At 39.8% G+C, this 18,190-nt stretch overlaps 4 protein-coding genes across 4 annotated transcripts; 2 read left to right on the forward strand and 2 right to left on the reverse strand.

Annotated features, from left to right (window-relative positions):
• Positions 1-5,691: 5,691 nt before the first annotated feature.
• EAF02_003116 (uncharacterized protein) lies at positions 5,692-6,707 on the reverse strand. Its single transcript, XM_038899164.1, has 2 exons — positions 6,113-6,707; positions 5,692-6,062 (listed from the first exon to the last, which is right to left on the reverse strand). The coding sequence occupies exons 1-2, from the start codon at positions 6,378-6,380 to the stop codon at positions 6,034-6,036; spliced, it is 297 nt and encodes a 98-aa protein (XP_038761452.1). The 5' UTR covers positions 6,381-6,707; the 3' UTR covers positions 5,692-6,033.
• Positions 6,708-11,928: 5,221 nt separating this feature from the next.
• Positions 11,929-13,540, forward strand: EAF02_003117 (uncharacterized protein; the record flags this gene model as incomplete). Its single annotated transcript, XM_038899165.1, has 4 exons — positions 11,929-11,997; positions 12,212-12,435; positions 12,494-12,709; positions 12,781-13,540. The coding sequence occupies 4 exons, from the start codon at positions 11,929-11,931 to the stop codon at positions 13,538-13,540; spliced, it is 1,269 nt and encodes a 422-aa protein (XP_038761453.1).
• A 916-nt stretch (positions 13,541-14,456) lies between these two features.
• On the forward strand, positions 14,457-15,577 carry EAF02_003118 (uncharacterized protein; the record flags this gene model as incomplete). Its single annotated transcript, XM_038899166.1, has 2 exons — positions 14,457-14,803; positions 14,875-15,577. The coding sequence occupies 2 exons, from the start codon at positions 14,457-14,459 to the stop codon at positions 15,575-15,577; spliced, it is 1,050 nt and encodes a 349-aa protein (XP_038761454.1).
• A 431-nt stretch (positions 15,578-16,008) lies between these two features.
• On the reverse strand, positions 16,009-18,129 carry EAF02_003119 (uncharacterized protein; the record flags this gene model as incomplete). Its single annotated transcript, XM_038899167.1, has 1 exon — positions 16,009-18,129. The coding sequence occupies one exon, from the start codon at positions 18,127-18,129 to the stop codon at positions 16,009-16,011; it is 2,121 nt and encodes a 706-aa protein (XP_038761455.1).
• Positions 18,130-18,190: the final 61 nt, after the last annotated feature.

Consider the following 18,190-nt stretch of genomic DNA (forward strand, 5'->3'; position numbering starts at 1 on the left):
TTTAAGTTATTGATTTCAATAAGTGGTAATAGTGAGTTGCATTGTTTAGAGATAGAGTTATTTATATGTAGGGTATAATAGATTGATATGAAAAACAAAATGAATCCTTATTGAGGTAGGGAGTTCTAGTTTATAGGTATATAGGTCTATTGGGTTCAAATTTTGAAAAGCCTGAGGTTTTTTTAATTGAGCTTTTTCTGTAAATGTAGGGTCTTGATATTTCTGGTGTTCAGTTTAGATTAGATTATTGGATAGATATTTATGGGTAGGGGAATAGTAGATATTAGTATTCTTTGAGTATCAAGCTTGATTAGTAATTAATTCAATTTATAGGTGTAAGGAGATAGCTTCCATTTTAGCAAACGAATTCTTTGGCATTTTATACAGCAGATGATTATTTGAATTGGTGGTGGGTTTGAAGCTTAGACAGGGGTGAAACCTGTTAATTCGAGAAAAACAGGATTATTCAGATACTTTCGAATCAGATGTTATTGATAGAGAATTCAGCGAGTAAAAAACTACTTTGCTTAGTTATCTTGTAGGTACCACTATATATACACAAGGTATTATTCTAGCATTCATTAGCTCTCTCGATTTGTTTATTAGTTTAGAATAATAAGCAATTGAAAGTTGGTAGCTATGCCTAAAGTATTTATAAATATATTCTAGAATTCAAAAATGAATGAGCTTTATAATTAAATATAATAGTTTAGGGAATAAGCTATAAAGCTTCCAGATATTCTTTTGGAATAGATAAATAATCTTTTTGGAGTTAAGGTATTATAACAGAGTAAGAAATGTTTTATTTTATCAATCAATCGATTATTATTATGATAGTATTGAAATTGGTATTTTCGAGCAAATGTATAATGAAATTTATTGAGATATCTTGCCAAGCTCTCTGCGAGATCGGGAATGAGCGGAGAAAAGAGAACTCCCTTCTGACCTTTGCGATTCGGGGTAGTATGCAATAGCAATTGTAATAGTTACAGATTTATTATATAATATAATCATAGTATTCAGACTAGTAATAGTTTTGGAATAATAATTCAAGATTCGGGTATGGTTATCGGTGATCGGTGGTAGGTGATTCGTAGTATAAGTAGAGCAGGTAGGTTTTTAGAAGATTGGTAATTGGGAATGTAGTTTTCCCTTGATAATATAGTAGATTATTGTTTTCGGTATACTCAGTAAAAGTGATTTTCGAGTGTTTCGGGAATCCCTCTTATAGGGATTTCAGAATAGATTTGAGTATAGGGTTGGCTTGATAGTCTTTGTGGAACAGGGTAAGCAGATTAGTAAAAAGATTTAAAAAGGTTTCTGAGTTTTCTAATAATATTATAGGATTAGGTATAGATATAGTATGTGGGATTGCAGGCTTTATAACTTTGCTATTTTTTGGTAAAGTTATAGTATCATCGGAATCCAAGTGGTTGGTAGTATTGGTAGGGTTGGGGTTTCTTTGGCTATGGGTGGTTATAGTGAAGTGTATTTTCTTGACAATCTTGGGTTCGATTAGGGTAATAGTAGTAGGAAACAGGTTGGGATTTAGGTTTTCTTGTTTCAGGATAGTATGGCTTTAATACAGAAAATGCTTATCCCTTTCCTTAAGGAGATTTTCTAATCTTTTGATTAATATATTGAGTTTGATATTTAGTTTTTCGGGGTGATAGGTGATTCGGAAATTAAATCGAAATAGAAATTCGGATTAGCGGGCTTGATGGTGGTTCAATAGTTTTGTTGTGGTAAAATATTCCAGATTCCTATAATCGGTGATTATTTGAATTAATGATATAGTGTCTTTTAATTTAGGGTATCATTTTTTGAAGCAATGGATGATAGTTAGTAGTTCTTTATTGTAAATCTTGTAATTGTATTTAGCTGTCGAATATTTTTTAGAAAAGAATGTAATAGATTTAAGTACTTTATTATTATTGTTATTGAGAAAGTACTTTGATGGATATATAATCGGATGCATCGGTTTCTACGATTATTTTCTTTTCCTAATCAAAGGAAGTCAGGACAGGTGTTTTTGGTAAATGTTTACTTCAATCAATCGAATACTTTCTTAATAGACAAAGCTTTATAGGAATGGAATATTCTTTTTAATCAAGTTTATTATCAGATTAATAATCTTCGAAAAATTTCTAATAAATTATTAATAAAAGTTCAAAAACCTAATAAATATTTGAATGTCGGTTATACTAATAAGCAATTTCCAATCTACAATTATTTGATTTTCTCTAAATCTATTTGGATATTATTGTTTTCTATAATAAGGTTTAGGAATTTGGTTTCGGATTTCAGGAATTTGTATTTTTCGAATTTAGTGAACAAGCCGGCTTTCTGTAGTGCTTACAGAACCTTCTGGATATAGCGGATGTGTTCCTCTCGAGTTTGGCTGTATATCAGAATGTTGTCCAGGGTAAGCGATACAAAATAATATTCAGGTATCCTTGTAGGGAATTATTGATAAATTTCTGAAAGGTTGTGGGAGCCTTTGTTAGCCCAAACAATATAATTAAGGATTCAAACAATCCGAATCGGGTACGGAATGTAGTCAGGTATTTCTATTCTTTTTTTACTCTTATATTATTGAAGGCAAAGATAATATCGATCTTATTGAAATACTTTATTCCTTTCAAATTGTTTAAAAAAAATTTTGTTAATGGCAAGAGGTATTGATCTTTAACTGATAAGTTATTCAAAATATGGTAATTATACAAAACCGAAGACTTCTATCGATTTTCTTGATAAATAAGATAGGGGAAGTAGTAGGGAAAGAGCTTGGCTGGATGAACCTTTTTTTAAGATTCTTTTTCAATTTATTTTTTCAGGGGTTTCTAATTCGGAGTGGGATAGAGTATAAGATATCAAAAAAAGGAATAGCTTTTTTTTGAAACGGATCTTATAGTTGTACGGTCGATGAGGGGGTAGCTTCTCTGCATTCTTTGGGGAGAAGATATCTTTCCAATTTCGGAATTTGGGTAATAGGTTTTTGAATCGAATATCTTCTTTTCTTTATTAGAATATTATCGATTTGTTTGATCAATATCGGAATATTTCATATTTCTGGTGGGCATAAGTCGAATAGGCCTCTTAAGAAGATTACAGCTATATCCTTTATCTTTAATCCTTCGGGACGGGCAGTAGGTATACAGGATCCGACTTTTGAAAGTATTTTTGGCAAAGCTTTTATATGGAACAGATGGAACGGAGTGTTACAAAATTCATAGCAAAACAAGCTATCGAATTAAAACAAGTTTGTTTGTGAAGTCGATATGGGGGTTGTGTTTTCTTAAGCTAAGCTATTCTTAGTATAATAGGATAATGGGCTAGCTCGATTATATACAAAACGATCTTTCTTTTTGATATGATTATTGATTCTAAATCCTATTTGAATATAAGAAGGTAATGCGATTATGGATAGGGTGTGTTTCTGGTTAAATCCTATACTTTGAATGCTGTAGATAATTAATATACTAATATTTTTTGGGAAGAATACTTTAGGTTTCAATTGGTAAACAACAATTCCTTTATATCCGTTATCATTATAATATATATCGGAGGGTATCTTTTTCTAAAGCAGAATCATAGATAGAATTATCAGATCTACCATAATTATTTAGTTTATTTTTTAAAGAAAGGCTTATAAGTAGTAATAATAGAAAAACAAAGAGTATACAAAGGATTATTCTGATTGCAATTTAGATCAGATATATTCTGTTTCCCGAATTGATCAAGTTGGTCAGCAAGTAGAGAGGAGGAAAACAGGTGAGGAACGGATAGGGACTCGGCTCCTTGAAGGATTATTTGATATAGGATTGGTTTTTGTAGGGCTGGTTATAATTAATGATAACTCGAAATTGAATAGGATGGGTATTAGGTTATAAGCAATCTTGTATCAGATGGATAGTAGAGCTACAAGCGATAGTATTTGTTACAATCTCATGTGAACTCAAGATTTCTAATAGTATATTCCTTTTTTTATAAGTTAGATCTATTAGATCTTCAGGAATGATCTTGGCGCTAGCAGATTGTAGAAGCAGAGCAGTGGTTGTTCTTTGGGGTAAGGTTTTGTGAGTGATAGAATGAATATAGTAGATTTGTTATTGGTATTAGAGAATTGATTATCGAGTTATTATACGTGGTTAGTGTATTAATGAAATTCGCGAGTGAAATAGAATTATATAATAGTCTATCTATCGTTTGCAAAAATTCTCTAGAATAGAAACAGAATTAGAGTATTCATAGGTATTTCCTTTCTAAAACGAGTCTTAGAATTCTGTGAAGAAGATATTAAAATCAAGATGTTTTTGCTTCAATATGTATAGTTTATTCTGTACATTTTGTATTCGATTACAATCTTCAAAAACATTTTTCGAGATATTCAAGGAATATGGTATAATCGATGAACTGGAGAGTTCCATAGGAGATCTTGAGTAGTATAAGCTTGTATGTTTTTCCAATAAGTTTTCTGGCAGTGTAAGTCAATTGGGCAGAAGATATTGGAAATCTATTATTATTTATATTCAATTTTCCGTATATCTGTTGAACAAATCTATACAGATCGAAACGAATACCATCAAACTCTTTTGGATTGGGAATGTGTTTATTTAATTGTGTGATTGGAATAAGTATAATAAGTTTAGGGACAAAGTCAATAAGAGTTTCGGAGGATACAGTTTCTAAACGAGCAGGTACAGTAGATGTGGATTCGGTAAAACGATCGAGTAGACAGGCATTTTGAGTAATAATCTGCTTATGCAGGGCGGTTTGGATATATTCGCGAACTAGGAATTCGGAAATTTCGTATTCGAGTGATTTGTTAGTCTCTTCTAGCTCAGTATAATATATAGATACCGACTGAAGGTATTAATACCAAACCTAAGGGTCCTCTGATATAGAAATATTAAATTCTGAGGAGTCCCTGGGCCGGCTAAATGGGTATAGAGCAGTTATCACGAAAACGATATTTTAATGGGTAGGAGCTATATAGTATTATGGGACAAACAAACAGGATAGAGCTCTAATAACTTTGCTCTAATTTGGCAAAGTTATATTGGTTTGGATAATAGGTTTAGATTGAGGATTAAGATGTAGTTTAAAGAACTATGATATAGGATCTTCCAAATTAAAGATATATAAAATTTTGCTAAGCGAGCTAGCCTGATCGGACCCTAGCTTACTTGCACTCCAGCACGAGCGCTCAATTCGGTCCCCTTCGAGGGGACCAATATGTCACGTGATCTCACACCGTGACAATTAGAATAATATTGAAAATCTTCAGTAGTATTGAATTCCATACTATGTACGTATATATTTGGAAAAAAAATCGATACGCACTACGATACTAACCCGTATACGAATTACGGGAAATACTATTGCCTACACTGCTTGAATCTCCTCTTGTGAAAAAAGTAGTAGTATGACGAATATCACGTGACATACATGATGACTCATCACAGCCTAGTTCAAGACTAGCTTGAACTAGACGTATATAAGAGATAAAGAGATCCCTTAAGGATCTCTTTCCTCTTTAGCTTTCTTATTCTAGTTATTTGACCTCTATGATATGCTCTAGTATGTGATCGTGACAAGTAGGAGGATGTCTTGCCATGATTAACACACATATTTATGCACCCCAATATATTCACTTAGGAAATTCACTTCACGATTTTCCGATTTGTATCTTAAAAATTTGAGTCTTCGCGTGTTAATTTAGTGTGCAGTAAATAAGTGTTATTGATCGAGGTTTCAGATAGAAAAGTGCCCAGAGCCAAAATAAGTGTTCTGGGTTTGCCGGAGAGCCAAAAGAGTGAAATTGAAAGCTCCTCGAGCCTCTAAAACAAATCTGACCAAACTTTCGATATGCAACAAGATTTAGATAGCGCTGAGACACACAATACATGACAAATATAGAGTCCCAAGCCAACGAAACATCTGTTTGTCACTCTTCATGATATCCTTCCTTGCCCTTTATCAACACCTATACCTTGGAGCTCAAATGAAGAAAACAAGCTCCAACTGCATTCAGGCCTGATAAGACGATGTCATGGGAACTGATTCAAAATTAGCTAAGGAGAAATCTGCGAAGATAAAAGCTTCCTACTTTGTCTACATTCACTCCAATACCAGTCGCTGCCTTTAGCCTCGCATTGATCCTTGAATTTCTGAATGTTCCCGCCATAGGGATCACAGTAGTATTCTGCCCAGTGAGAACAATAACAATCGTCTTCCCTGAGATTGTTACAAATTTCATGGGTGGCTTTCCATTCCTCAGCTATGATTTTTTTGGGATTCTTGCACCTGTAGGCATTGTCTCCGCAGGCATACGCGGTGGTGGCAGCGATGAGGAGCCCAAGATAGATAAACTTCATGGTGAAAACTGTTGGGAGGGTGTTTCTGTTCGAGGTTGGGAAACTGTAACTGTTGCGTAAGCAGTTGTTGAAATGTGAAGATGTGAAAGCTGGTTGATGGATAATTGTTTTGATATGATGGTCTAGGAAGGACTATTTATATGCACAGTTCTTTGACGAAATGAAGCTTTAGGAGACGAAACTCGCCATATTGTTTTTTTTCTGCTGGCAATCATAACTTTGGCGTATTCTGTCTCCGAGACGGGTCGCGGGGAAAGACACGATTTTCAAAGTAATAACCTCTTTTTCTGCTGCTTGCAGATAATTTGAGCGACCTCTTCGGAATTGCTAAAACGGGCCGATTATTTCCATTCGTAGCCTGGCAATGTTCTCTGCATATCTACCTAGATACACACAATTAGTCTGATTGCCCTACAAAAGATGGGTGAGCTACTTACATGATGCTCTTGGAGTGCCAGCACCTGTCCTGGTTTCCCATCAGCTACGCCATTCATGTTAGCCTTCGACGATATCACATATGATATTCTGACCAAATTTGAAATTGATCTGCAGAGTATAAGTACAATCTCCAGCTTTACCCCATACTCTATAAGCTTACCAAAATATCGCGCTCATATGAAAACTCCCATAACGAAGCCGATCATTTCCACTTGGTGATATAATCGAGAGCCTGATGCACTGATCGATAAATGTGAGGCCTACTCAGAAAATTACCCCCTCCGCCGTCTTAACCCAAAAAGCGAGAGATACATCACACACGAGAGATCACGAATTGATTCTCCGACTATTCTCTTCAGACCGCCCCTTGCCCCGCATTACAAATTCGTTTGCATATCCTCGCGGGGCATTTCTCCGTGTCTTGTATGACTTCAATTCTCGGATGGACTGTGAAACAAATTCTAAATCATAATTTATCCTCTGCTCTTCCTTACCGCCCTTTTGGAGAGTTATCCCCTTACCATCTTGTCGGTGTCATGTCGGCTAATACTTCGCATCGGAATCGTGATTGCTGTGATATGCGGAGTGTCGTACGTGATGTTACTTTGCTGGAAATGATCATTTGTGAACAAACATTGAAGCTCTATTTAGTAGAACTGCATGAAATTATCTTTCAGCTGGTTACTGGGAGGATATGAGAAGAGAGATGACGGGTTTCGATACTCTCTCGTGTTCCTCATTAGGAACTTTTGCTTTGGTGATGAAACCATCTTCTGTTTCGTTGATCACCACATAAGTTCCGTATATGAAAAGCTTGTTCTCGCCCGAAGAATTGTGCACAATGAATATATGAAAATTTCCGTCTTCGTGATGTCCCTTTCATACCCACTTTGACTTGAATCAATAATCTTCGAAAGAGGCATTGCGATTCTCTTCCACATTCTTCTATCTTAGGATCTCTTTTATCTAGTAAGGAGGTCAAATCTATAGGAATGTTATGCAGGAAATTCTTTTCATGGCCAGTAAGAATTATAGCAGTTCAGAATCCCTTCATCATGCATAAGACAGCCGGGATTATATCCTGGATTCTTTGACTCTCTATGCTTCTAGGGACTCTGGGACCATGAGATTTTCCTAGTCATAAAACAGAAGGCAGGAATGATGAGTAAGTGCCTTAACAAGAAGGTAAATGGAGGACGTAAACCGATATGAATTCACTTTTAACAAAGCTAATCTTCAAACGACGAGAATAATATCGACTCAAGAATCCTGATGCACAAGGGATAACACACAACTGGACCCCCGTTATGAAAAGAAATCCCGCTTTTGACTAGCATATTCTAGGCAATTATAATCCACCAAAGTATAACACAGTGTTACAGAAATGCCATGAATCTTCATTGCAAAATCCATAGATAACTGCAGAGCTACATCGAGAAACACGAGGCAAGAACAATAATGAGGAAAGAAAAGATACCTCCACTGTCCCTATTCCATTTCACAAATCTTGAGATTGCAGTTTCAAACCCTGAAATCAACTTTTTTGGCAGTGTGCTCATGGTCACCTGGGAGTCCATTCCAGGCTACTCTTTTCGCTTCTCGGGGTCCTTCATATCGACTCGTGGAGCCGTAGGTTTTGGTCAGTTTGGATCCTCTAGCTCCAGAACTTCTTTCAATCCATTCCCCACGCGACACTCTTTGCTTCTCGGAGTCATTCATATATGACTCTTGGTGCTTCAGGTTCTAAGTCTCTTTGCTTCAGGAACGTCAATTAACTTCAGGAACGTCAATTAATTCATCCCATGCAACTCTCTTTGCCTCGGGTCTAGCATCCAACGAATCATATCGAACTCTCTTTGGCTCCGCCTGCCACTTGCAAAAATTGATATTCAACAAAGTCCCCTCATCAACAGACAGGCCACCACCCCAGGCATCGTAACATCTTTCCACTACTTGCAGAAAGACAATGATACAGGCTTCCTTTGAGTGAAAATTGGCCACCTTGCCAATATTAGCCGTGTTTCCACTTCGATCATTGTATTCGGTCCAGTCTCCCACAAGCTTGCTTCAGTTCTCTTTGCAGTAGTTGGAGGCGAATTGTGATAGCTCTTCTTTTTCAACGCATTTCAATTTCTGCACGTCTTCCTTATGGTTGTAGCATTGGTTTGCGAAGACCGTCGAAGAAAGAGTCAGGATACTAGAAATCCTCAAAAAATGCATCGTGTGATTGATTTCGTGTTAATACTGGACTTTGGGAGTCAGTTATTTCTATTTCTCTCGAATTGCAAGTAATGAGGAACTTACCGGTTCGTTTTATTCTTGAAACGAAAATTGATTCGTTGAAAACAAGAACTGTGGATAGGGTTTATTGAGTTTATGTGAGAGGTTAAGAGCTGATGGAAAGATATTGTCATTTATAGTAAGACCTGTTGCTGGGTACCCAACGTTGTAAGGAAGTGTAACGAAACATTGAGGGATTGGTGCATTATTTATCGGCCGATTTTATTACGGAGTAGTATTCTGAGAATCGAAGGAGTAGTTATCGTTCCCCTGACACCAGATCAATGATACACTGCACAAGCACCCGACGGATGATAATTTGGCGAGGTTTGTGTCACCGAATTCCGATTAGCTAGTCCCTTGCCTTGGGGATGGTAAAACCACTACATAGCTCTCCGAAATCGTCCAGGAACCAGATGCAAACTCATCCCAAACTAATTAGTCAAATATGTGACATATGCACGTAGCACAAGACTTAGTAGCTCTTAGCTTGCGGTACATAATGTAGTGTAAGCAAGCTAACGCACACCTTATTCCATTCAGCCAGCCAGTTCTCGATAATCCGCACAACATCTTGATATTTTATGAAGTGTAATAGAAGCTTTTGGGGCTGAAACTGGAAGGCTGGAATTGTCTCACGTCAATCTTTGAGCTAGTAAATGATTCAAAGTGACTAGAGGCTTTATCTATGCCAATTCGAGAGTAAAAGGTAATGGGATTCTATCTCACAAGAAAACACTTCCAATTATCGTATACATCCGTGCTATATGATCGGAATGTTCGCGAAGTTATAGTGGATAAATTAAGGTGTCACTCTTTCCAAGCTATGCATATCTCTCAGCTGAAATGACTACCAAGAATGAAATTCGCGCCTCAGAATTTCTTGAAAATCTATCTCAAAAATCCCCTGTATTAGTAAGGCATCGACTCTGAAAGCTTTATTGGATGTGTGGATGCTTGGATCGGGCAGTATGCCTCTTACATCTTCTTGCTCAAAACTCCTACTAAGACCGTGAACTGCACATCATTCATGCTGTCTCTCCAACTTAGCTATTTGAACACTGCAAAATGTTGATCGCTGAATCTTTCTCAGTGCCAGCACATCACGCCACATAATCTTGCTCTCTTTACCGAAGGATGCTACCAGATTTCTGAGAGCGGACGTCTCCTTGTCGAGTGCCAACAGCTGAACAGCCTCATATTTAACAGATAGGTCCCAACTTTAAGATTGTCCATAAGGTTGAAAAACTGAAGTTTTTTCCAACGCTCATGATTCTTACAAACCTAGTGTCCCTGTCGGAATTTGCACTGCCAATGTATATATCATACTGTTCCAGCAACGCCTAATCTGCTATACATTAGAACGGAAAGTAGAGAGACCGTCTGACCCTAGCTATTTTCAGATTTGCACTGAGTGTTTTAGGAGTCATACCTCGGTTTTAATCGAGTTGGCGTAGATTGTGGTAGCTGCTGTCGAGTTGATGTTGTAATTGGTGCTGTATATGATGTCTCAACGAGGAGAATCCCTCATTTGCAAAATGTTGGTAGCGATTTTGTCTTCGATGGTATAAGGAATTTATCCAGCCGCGCTCTACCTGAGGGTGCAAGGAAGTCCTTCAAGTCGATTGGTTAGACGCTCGAACAGCTGCTCGCTGGTGCAGAGTAACTGCTCACTCCACGAAGTGAACCAGCTATGTCGGAGTAACGATCTAATCCACAATCAGTGCACCTCTCAAATGGAGAAATATCAAACGCAAAACTTACCTCAAGATGCAAATTCACGAAACACTGCCTACCTACCTAGGTAGGTATTCGGAGTGGAGCTTTATTTTCATCAAATTGGGGTTGTCACGTGTTTCATATTATATATCCGAAAAGCTCAGATTGTGGATTAATTCCAAATCCGTAGAAAGATGAAACGAAACACTGTGACATGAAATCTGTCGAGGGGATATTTGTAATCGAACGAGTTGCTAGCAACAAGAATGTGAGGTGTTTTGGATTGCCGTATCAATTAATGCTGTCTTGCCAACTAATCTGTCCTCGAAGAATGTTCATAATCTCATAAAATTACGCATAATTTCTAATGTAGCAATGTTAGGCTTATCTCGAACAACATATAGCTTTCAAAGCTGCTGAGCAGTTGCAATCAGTGTCATTTTTCTTCAATGTGTGGGGAGAAAATGTGTGTTACGATTGAAGCTCAAGGATCCAATAAAAGTTTTACCCCTTTAAGCCAAACTAGTTCTACCGAAGACCTCAAACTAAACGACATCTAAGTCATTTCGGGACCGTGATCTGGCCTAACGTCAGTTTTCTCACAAACACAAGAACTCTAACACTTTCATGCTTACCTTTAGTGGCAAGGTTCTCAATGATTACGCATGCAGAATTTTTTAATTTGCTCGTTGGTCAATGCAACCATCGATCACTTAGAGAATATTTTTCAATCGTTCATGATAGAAAGGACGACCCTTCTAGAAAATGGGTTTATGCTGCTAAAGATAGTTGACCAAGGTTAAAGGTTTAAAATGTTGCAAAACACGCCCAGAAAACGGCGGAACTTTGTTCCATCAATAGAGTTTAAATCAATGATATCATTCTAATAATCATTCTACTGATCGAAGTGTTATATGGTTTGATAGAACCGACGAAAGGTATCGCAACCCTATAAATTTAAGGTTTACTGACAAAATCATGCGAAATTATCTCATAAAAATCATGGAATTTCTCTCAAGTGTACTTGCAGAGTCTTGTTGATCATATTGATTGATGATTTTTACCCGAAAAGCTTGGTAGCGGGGTTTGAAATAGACATCGCAACCGTACAATGGATATTTTGGGAAGCGGTGGAGAGACAAATAGGTGGGTTGTGGGAAACATTATCGCCAGCCTACGAGTACACCTTTATCCACATAGTCCATACTGATACTCGAGAGAGGCTGAGCGAAGAAGACTGGGGGTATCTCACGAATTCATCCATGCGCTCGAAAAGATATAAGAGGCGGCGACTGGCCATCTCAATCTCACCTCTTCGTCGATCCATCAACTAAGGAAATCCGGGCTTTACTTTCCACCGATCTCTATCCATCATTGTCGCTGTCACAATGTAGAGTGCTGTAGCAGCAGTAGTTGCTCTCAGCGCTTCAGTCGCCAATGCTCAAGTGGATACACTAGCATACGCTAGTGCTCCTGTCAATCTGACCTTGTTGCCACAGCTTATTGCTGTTTCTGCCTACAATGGTGACGGTTTTGTTGGTGCTCTCCACAGACCTTTGAACACTAGCGAGCCAAAAGCAAGCATCGCTCTTATGGTTATGCACGCAGAACAAGATTAGTGAGTTCTCCCATCTATTATCACCACAATCAATCAATGAACTAAAGATTTCTTGCAGCTGGTACTTCTACCCTTGTACCCAGCTGGCCGCTTGTGGATACACAGTTCTTTGTGGTAACAATGCTGCCTCCAAGACTGGGCTCATGAATGATCTTGACTTCCCAGCCATGATGATCAACGTCGGTGAGATGGTTCAATGGCTACGTAACCAGACCTACATCGAGAAGGTCGTTCTCTGGGGTCACAGTAGTGGTGAAGCCATGATATCTGAATAGTAAGTTTCTTTTTTTTTTTCAACAAATGTCTCAAATGATGACCACGCAAGAAAAACCTAATATCCAACAGCCAAAATATTGCTGAGAATGGAGTGTCTGCTTGTAATGGACCTGAGAAGACCAGCCTTTGCTCAGACGGCTTTGCTGGTCTCCCACCTGCCGACGGTGTCATCTTGCATGATGCCAACTACGGTCTTTCCACAATGGGATTCATTAGTCTCAACGCTGCCGTCAAGAACGAATCCACTGGTCTCCGTGACATCGACGCAACTCTTGATCTCTACAGCACCACTGACGGCTACAATGCCAGTGGTGGAAGCAGCAACTACACTGCCGATTTCTTATCTCGTTGGTCCACTGTTGCTGTTGTCCGTAACAACCGTCTCCTTACCTTTGCCCAAGGTCGTGCGGATGCCATCAGCAATTACAACACCTCGTCGTCCTTCTACGACGGAGCCCTCATGACCACAATTGGCCGCTACCTCCGAACTTTCGCCACCACGGTCAATGCCGATTACAAGATCAAGGCCGACGGTATCGACGGTATCCAATGGAACTCCTCCCACATGGTTCCTATCAACGCTGTCAAGGGTGTTAAGGTCCCGTTCCTTTTGATTGGTAACGCTGGACATTACGAGTACTTGAATGCCGAGAAGGCCTTCCTTACTTCCGGCTCCAACGATACCTCGAAAGCTTTCGTCGAAGGTGCCAAACATACCATTAACCCATGTACTGATTGTGAGACATACCCTGGACAGTACAACAACACTATCAAGAACGCTTTCAACTACCAGGCTGCTTTGTTGGAGAAGGCTGGTCGCTTCATCTAGATTTTGATCTTATGATTTTATGAAATTTTCTGCTAAACATAATTGAAAGGGTGCATATAGCAGAGAAGGTGGGATTCTGTACATACATACGTGCACTACTAGAGATAAATATCCAACTTTAACGATTATGATTTCAATTGCCTGCCATGATGAAAACAAAAACTTTCTCATGGCGGAGAATAGTTTAGTCTGTGGCTAGAATCTGCAACAGAATTGTCCAACTTCAAATTCTCGAGACCTGCTAGGTGTGAGCTGCAGTTTGTATCTTTTTTCGGAACCCGACATCTTCATCTGGCTAATCACCACTGCAGCCATGTGGCACAGTCAGGAGAAGTGGGTCGAAATCCCCTCATCCACTACGACATACCTGCCCGTGGACCCTCCATCTTATATCGAAAACAGAGAAACTCACGATTATCTCACCTATTGAATCTTTGTATTTGGTAACCAAGTTAATCGAAAGATTCGGTGCTAATTCAATATAGTTCGACAAATGAATCAGCGGTCAAATCAATCGCAGAAGTCTCGAGAGATTTGCCGGACCCCACTCAAGATTCGCGAAGGATTATTCAACCCATGACACCGGTGTAAGCACTAAACCTCGGCGGCAATATCTTTGCTTCAGCTCTGTCGTTATCATCCAAATGGAGCTCTACGATCTGTATTGTATGGATCTGCGCAGATACCAATTTAATCTTAAAGTTTAAGGTTTTTGGTTGTGTTATATTTTCATCATTCTGCTTATTTTTGATCCAGGCGGTACATATTCCTCTAGCCATATCTTCCTATTTTGCTCTTCGTCTCTTTGTGCTATTGTTAGGAACTCACTCTTTTTTTTTCTTCCCTTTTTTCTCTCCCAAAATGAATCGTTGATGAACTGATCGAAGTCTTTGAAATTCCGATACTCCTTGTTGAAATGGTATCCACTAAGTTTCCAGATCAGATTCTCCAAACTTCAAGTGCAACAATCACGACTTGGTTGCCATTGTCTACAGCATGGCCTTCTACAGCAGCTTGCTCAAGTTTGGTATATGTTGGTTCGGGGAAAGATGCCGGGAAAGTTTTTGGATGGGATCCCTTATATCAAGCTGTTCTTGACACTGGTTCTCCGCGATGTTTTGCAGATGAAATGGCCAGTTGGTGGCTAGAGCCATCGAGTGTTACGATATCTTTGGGTCCGACGTTCAATTGTCCTGCGGCGTATAGCACCGTTGCAACTTCCGTTCATAGTGCGGGTGTTACACAAGTCTTTTGTTGTCCTACGTATGTGATCACAAGATTCTTGCTCATCCTGCAAAAGCATTTTTGTCGGGAAAAATAACTGACAGTCATAGCGATTATAATCTTTCCATCTTAATTCCATCACATTCATACGGTGACTACCCAACCCAATGCATGTCCACCCTCACCGCCGGTGAGATCCTCCAATATCAAACTGCTACCGGCGGCATCTTCCAACCCACAAGTTTGACAGTTAGCTCAACGCTCTCTGTACACGGAGAACACATCAATGGATGGAACATCGACGATGCCGTATTTGCCTCCATGATAGGCTCTTCACAAACAGCAACAACAACTTCATCTATCACCACAACCTCCTCCACAGTATCCTCCACAGACACTGCATACACGGCAACTCCCAGAGAATCAGGAGCTGCAATGACCACAAAAACATCAGAATCCGCCACCTTCTCCTCTCCTTCCTCAAACTCTCAATCATCCTCATCTCCAACCCCTTTAACCAGCCCTAAGCCCAACAACTCGACTGCCCTTGCGGCTGGAGTAGGCATTGCTGCCGCTGTCATAATTATTGGAATCGCCGCTGCTGTATTTCTCTTAATACGACGTCGAAAAAAGCGTACACATAATATGACGCAAGAAATCGATTCGAAAGAAATCTATACCTCTCCTCCATCGTTTGGTCGTGGACCCGCTGCGAATGAGTTGTCGAATGAACTTCCCCCGAGAGAAATGGACGGAGGTGTTAATGTTATGAAGGAGTACTATGCTCCGAGACAGAATGTGCATGAAATGTGAAGAAAGATTATCTACAGGGGATTGTGTATTTGGGAAGTTAATGCGTCGATACGTTCGCGTGCATATTATGATTGATACCAAGGTTTGAAGGGACCACTTTGCTTTGATGGAGTATGAATGAGTGAGAATATCTTAGAACTACTCATTAGACTAAACTAATCGAAAAAGTTCAATGTATTTCCAATGGATGAAGGATTGAGTGCTAAAGCTATTATTGATAAGTATCAATATTAATCAGTCAAAGTTGGTAATTGTACCAACTAGGGAAAAAACGTGAAAACAATACCTTCTGATTTCTCCCCTCTTCAATCTTCTGACGCACAACCTCTTTATCCATATCTTTTCATCTCCACATCTACCGACTACGTCCTTATACCAATTCATCATCATTTACTCACAATTCTCTCAATTCGATCATTTCATCTCATCGCCTAAATACCCACACCCGGTACTCCCCCCAAAACAATTCTCCTCCTCCTCTCCGCCTCTCCCTGGTCTGCCACTTCTCCCCTCTCCTCCTCCCACCCCCCACAACAAACAAAACAAACCCAATCACCCCCTCTATCTATCCAATCTTCCACTTTTCTCTTCGCGCCTATAACTTTACACTTCCAACAAAGACTTTCATCAATATCTTTTTTGTCTTCAGCTCTGGCAACACTAGCCAAATCCCCCTCTGAAATCCCCGTTCCATATCCATCGCCACCCATTCTCAAACTCGGACTCCATACATTCATCATTCTCGCTCCCGTCAAAATGGGCACATTAAGCGCCTGTTGTTCGCCCCTCTCTACATGCGGGATATGCAATGCGCCAGTCATGAAATACCCGCTCGTGTTCGCACTCGTATTTGCGGATGCTGATCGAGATGCTAATGGTGTACCTGGAGACCTTGTATAAACACTTGTACGATTCTCATGTTCCAGATCAATGATGCCAAGATCGACGTCGTCTCGACTTGTATTTGGGAATTCAGCATTGATGTCGCTGATGAGAGAGGGAGAGAGGGATACTCTGCGAATTTCATCGTTATCTCTGTTAGTGCCATGATTGATATCAATCGAAGTAGGATGTCTCTCGCCAGAATACGTAGAAGCGTGAAGTGAAATAGCCGAATCGCCCATCGATCGCAAGCCCCTTATGCTAGGCATCTGTAGTTTAGGAAGAGGTGCCACAGACGGAAGGGGGAAGTACTGGTTGCTTCTTGGAACTTGATAAGCATCAACTGGTGAATTGAATCTCTGATTCACTTCATTCATAGCATATTTTCTTCCCTTTCTATGCGGACATTTTGGTATCTTTATTGGCACAGAATGAAAGTTGGAATGATCGACTAATGGGTGAAGAGCTGTCGAACTAGTTGCTTCAATTGCGTGTTGTAGGTTAAGTATTTCGGAGTCGCGCGCAGTGGCCGAGGGAGTGAAACGAACGAATTTAGATTTGGATTTTCCCTTGCCTTTAGCGTTGGAATTTGTTAATGTTAGTGGAGTGGCCGAGGGGAGTGAAGAGATTCGAGGATGATGGCTCAAGATTGGGGCTACAATAGGACGGGGTGCTTCGATTGGTGGTTCGGGATCAATTTTATGGACTGGTGCATTGCTGAACGGGTGGGTATCGATGGCTGAGTATACACTTCTCGGGGCTCTGAAACGAGGAGGAAGTCTTGTGAGTCCTGGAGCCGACACGACCCTCCCGGTGAAGAAAGATCTCGCAGGTGTTGGTGAAAGTGTGAGCCCCGATGACGGCATTCTTAGAAGCCTCTGAAGACGAGTATGATGAGGTATTAAATGCTGGCGTGGACCAGGTCTTTGTGCTTCAGTCCAAGAGGGACATCCTGGTGGTGTATCAGGGCGTTCTGGGGGTGCAAGAAGAGGCTCTTTGGGCTTGGCATAGACTTCGTGGATGGGTAATCTGCGTCGGGCAGCTTGGTCAATCATGGCACATGCGTCGTGATAGGAATCCTTAATACACCATATATCGTCAAGACTGAAAGATTGCTTGTGTCGAGGACGATTTTTGGCTATAGTAAAACTGTCACGATGACCAAGAAGTGGAGAAGTAGAGATGCCATCTGCGGATTTCGTACGGGCGACGCTACGAATGGTGGATATATCATCTGCTGATTTGGTACGAGTGACACTACGCATAGTACCATAGCTCTTTTGTTCCGTTATGGTATCTAGGACCGTACCATGGCCATAGAGAAACTCCGTCGTTGTAGATTCGGGTTGAGTAGAGATTGATGTTTGTTTCATGTTTTCGTCATTAGATGGAGAAACCTCGCAGGTCGCTTGTTTGGGGCGTAGCAATGTATCAGATTTATGCACACTGTCCTCACTATTGCTATTGGAAAACAAAAATGCTTCAAATATGGAATTGTCAGTGCTTGGCGGAGATTCTTCCGAAGAGTCTGGGATTGCCCTGATGAAAGATCCCTTACGACGAATTTTATGTGCCGGCGTCTGCTGAGGTGATGTTGTTCTGGGCAGTAGAGGACTTCTACTACCAGTTGGCGATGAAGGATTTGGGTGTACAACTGTTATAATATCCATGACGTAAGGAATGATATCCAAAAGCATGAAGGTAGAAGCAATGCAAGTAGCGAATGAATAA

The sequence above is a fragment of the Botrytis sinoallii genome (assembly GCF_014898435.1).
Source record: "Botrytis sinoallii strain Bc 23 chromosome Unknown BSIN_004, whole genome shotgun sequence".
In the NCBI taxonomy this organism is placed as follows: Eukaryota; Fungi; Ascomycota; class Leotiomycetes; order Helotiales; family Sclerotiniaceae; genus Botrytis; species Botrytis sinoallii.

Bases quoted from the DNA above. Each gene is read 5' to 3' on its own strand.
- EAF02_003116 (XM_038899164.1), bottom strand. From the start codon at position 6,380: ATGAAGTTTATCTATCTTGGGCTCCTCATCGCTGCCACCACCGCGTAT. The intron at 6,063-6,112 runs GTAGGAAGCTTT...ATTTTGAATCAG, and splicing joins TTGGAGTGAATGTAGACAAA to TTCCCATGACATCGTCTTAT.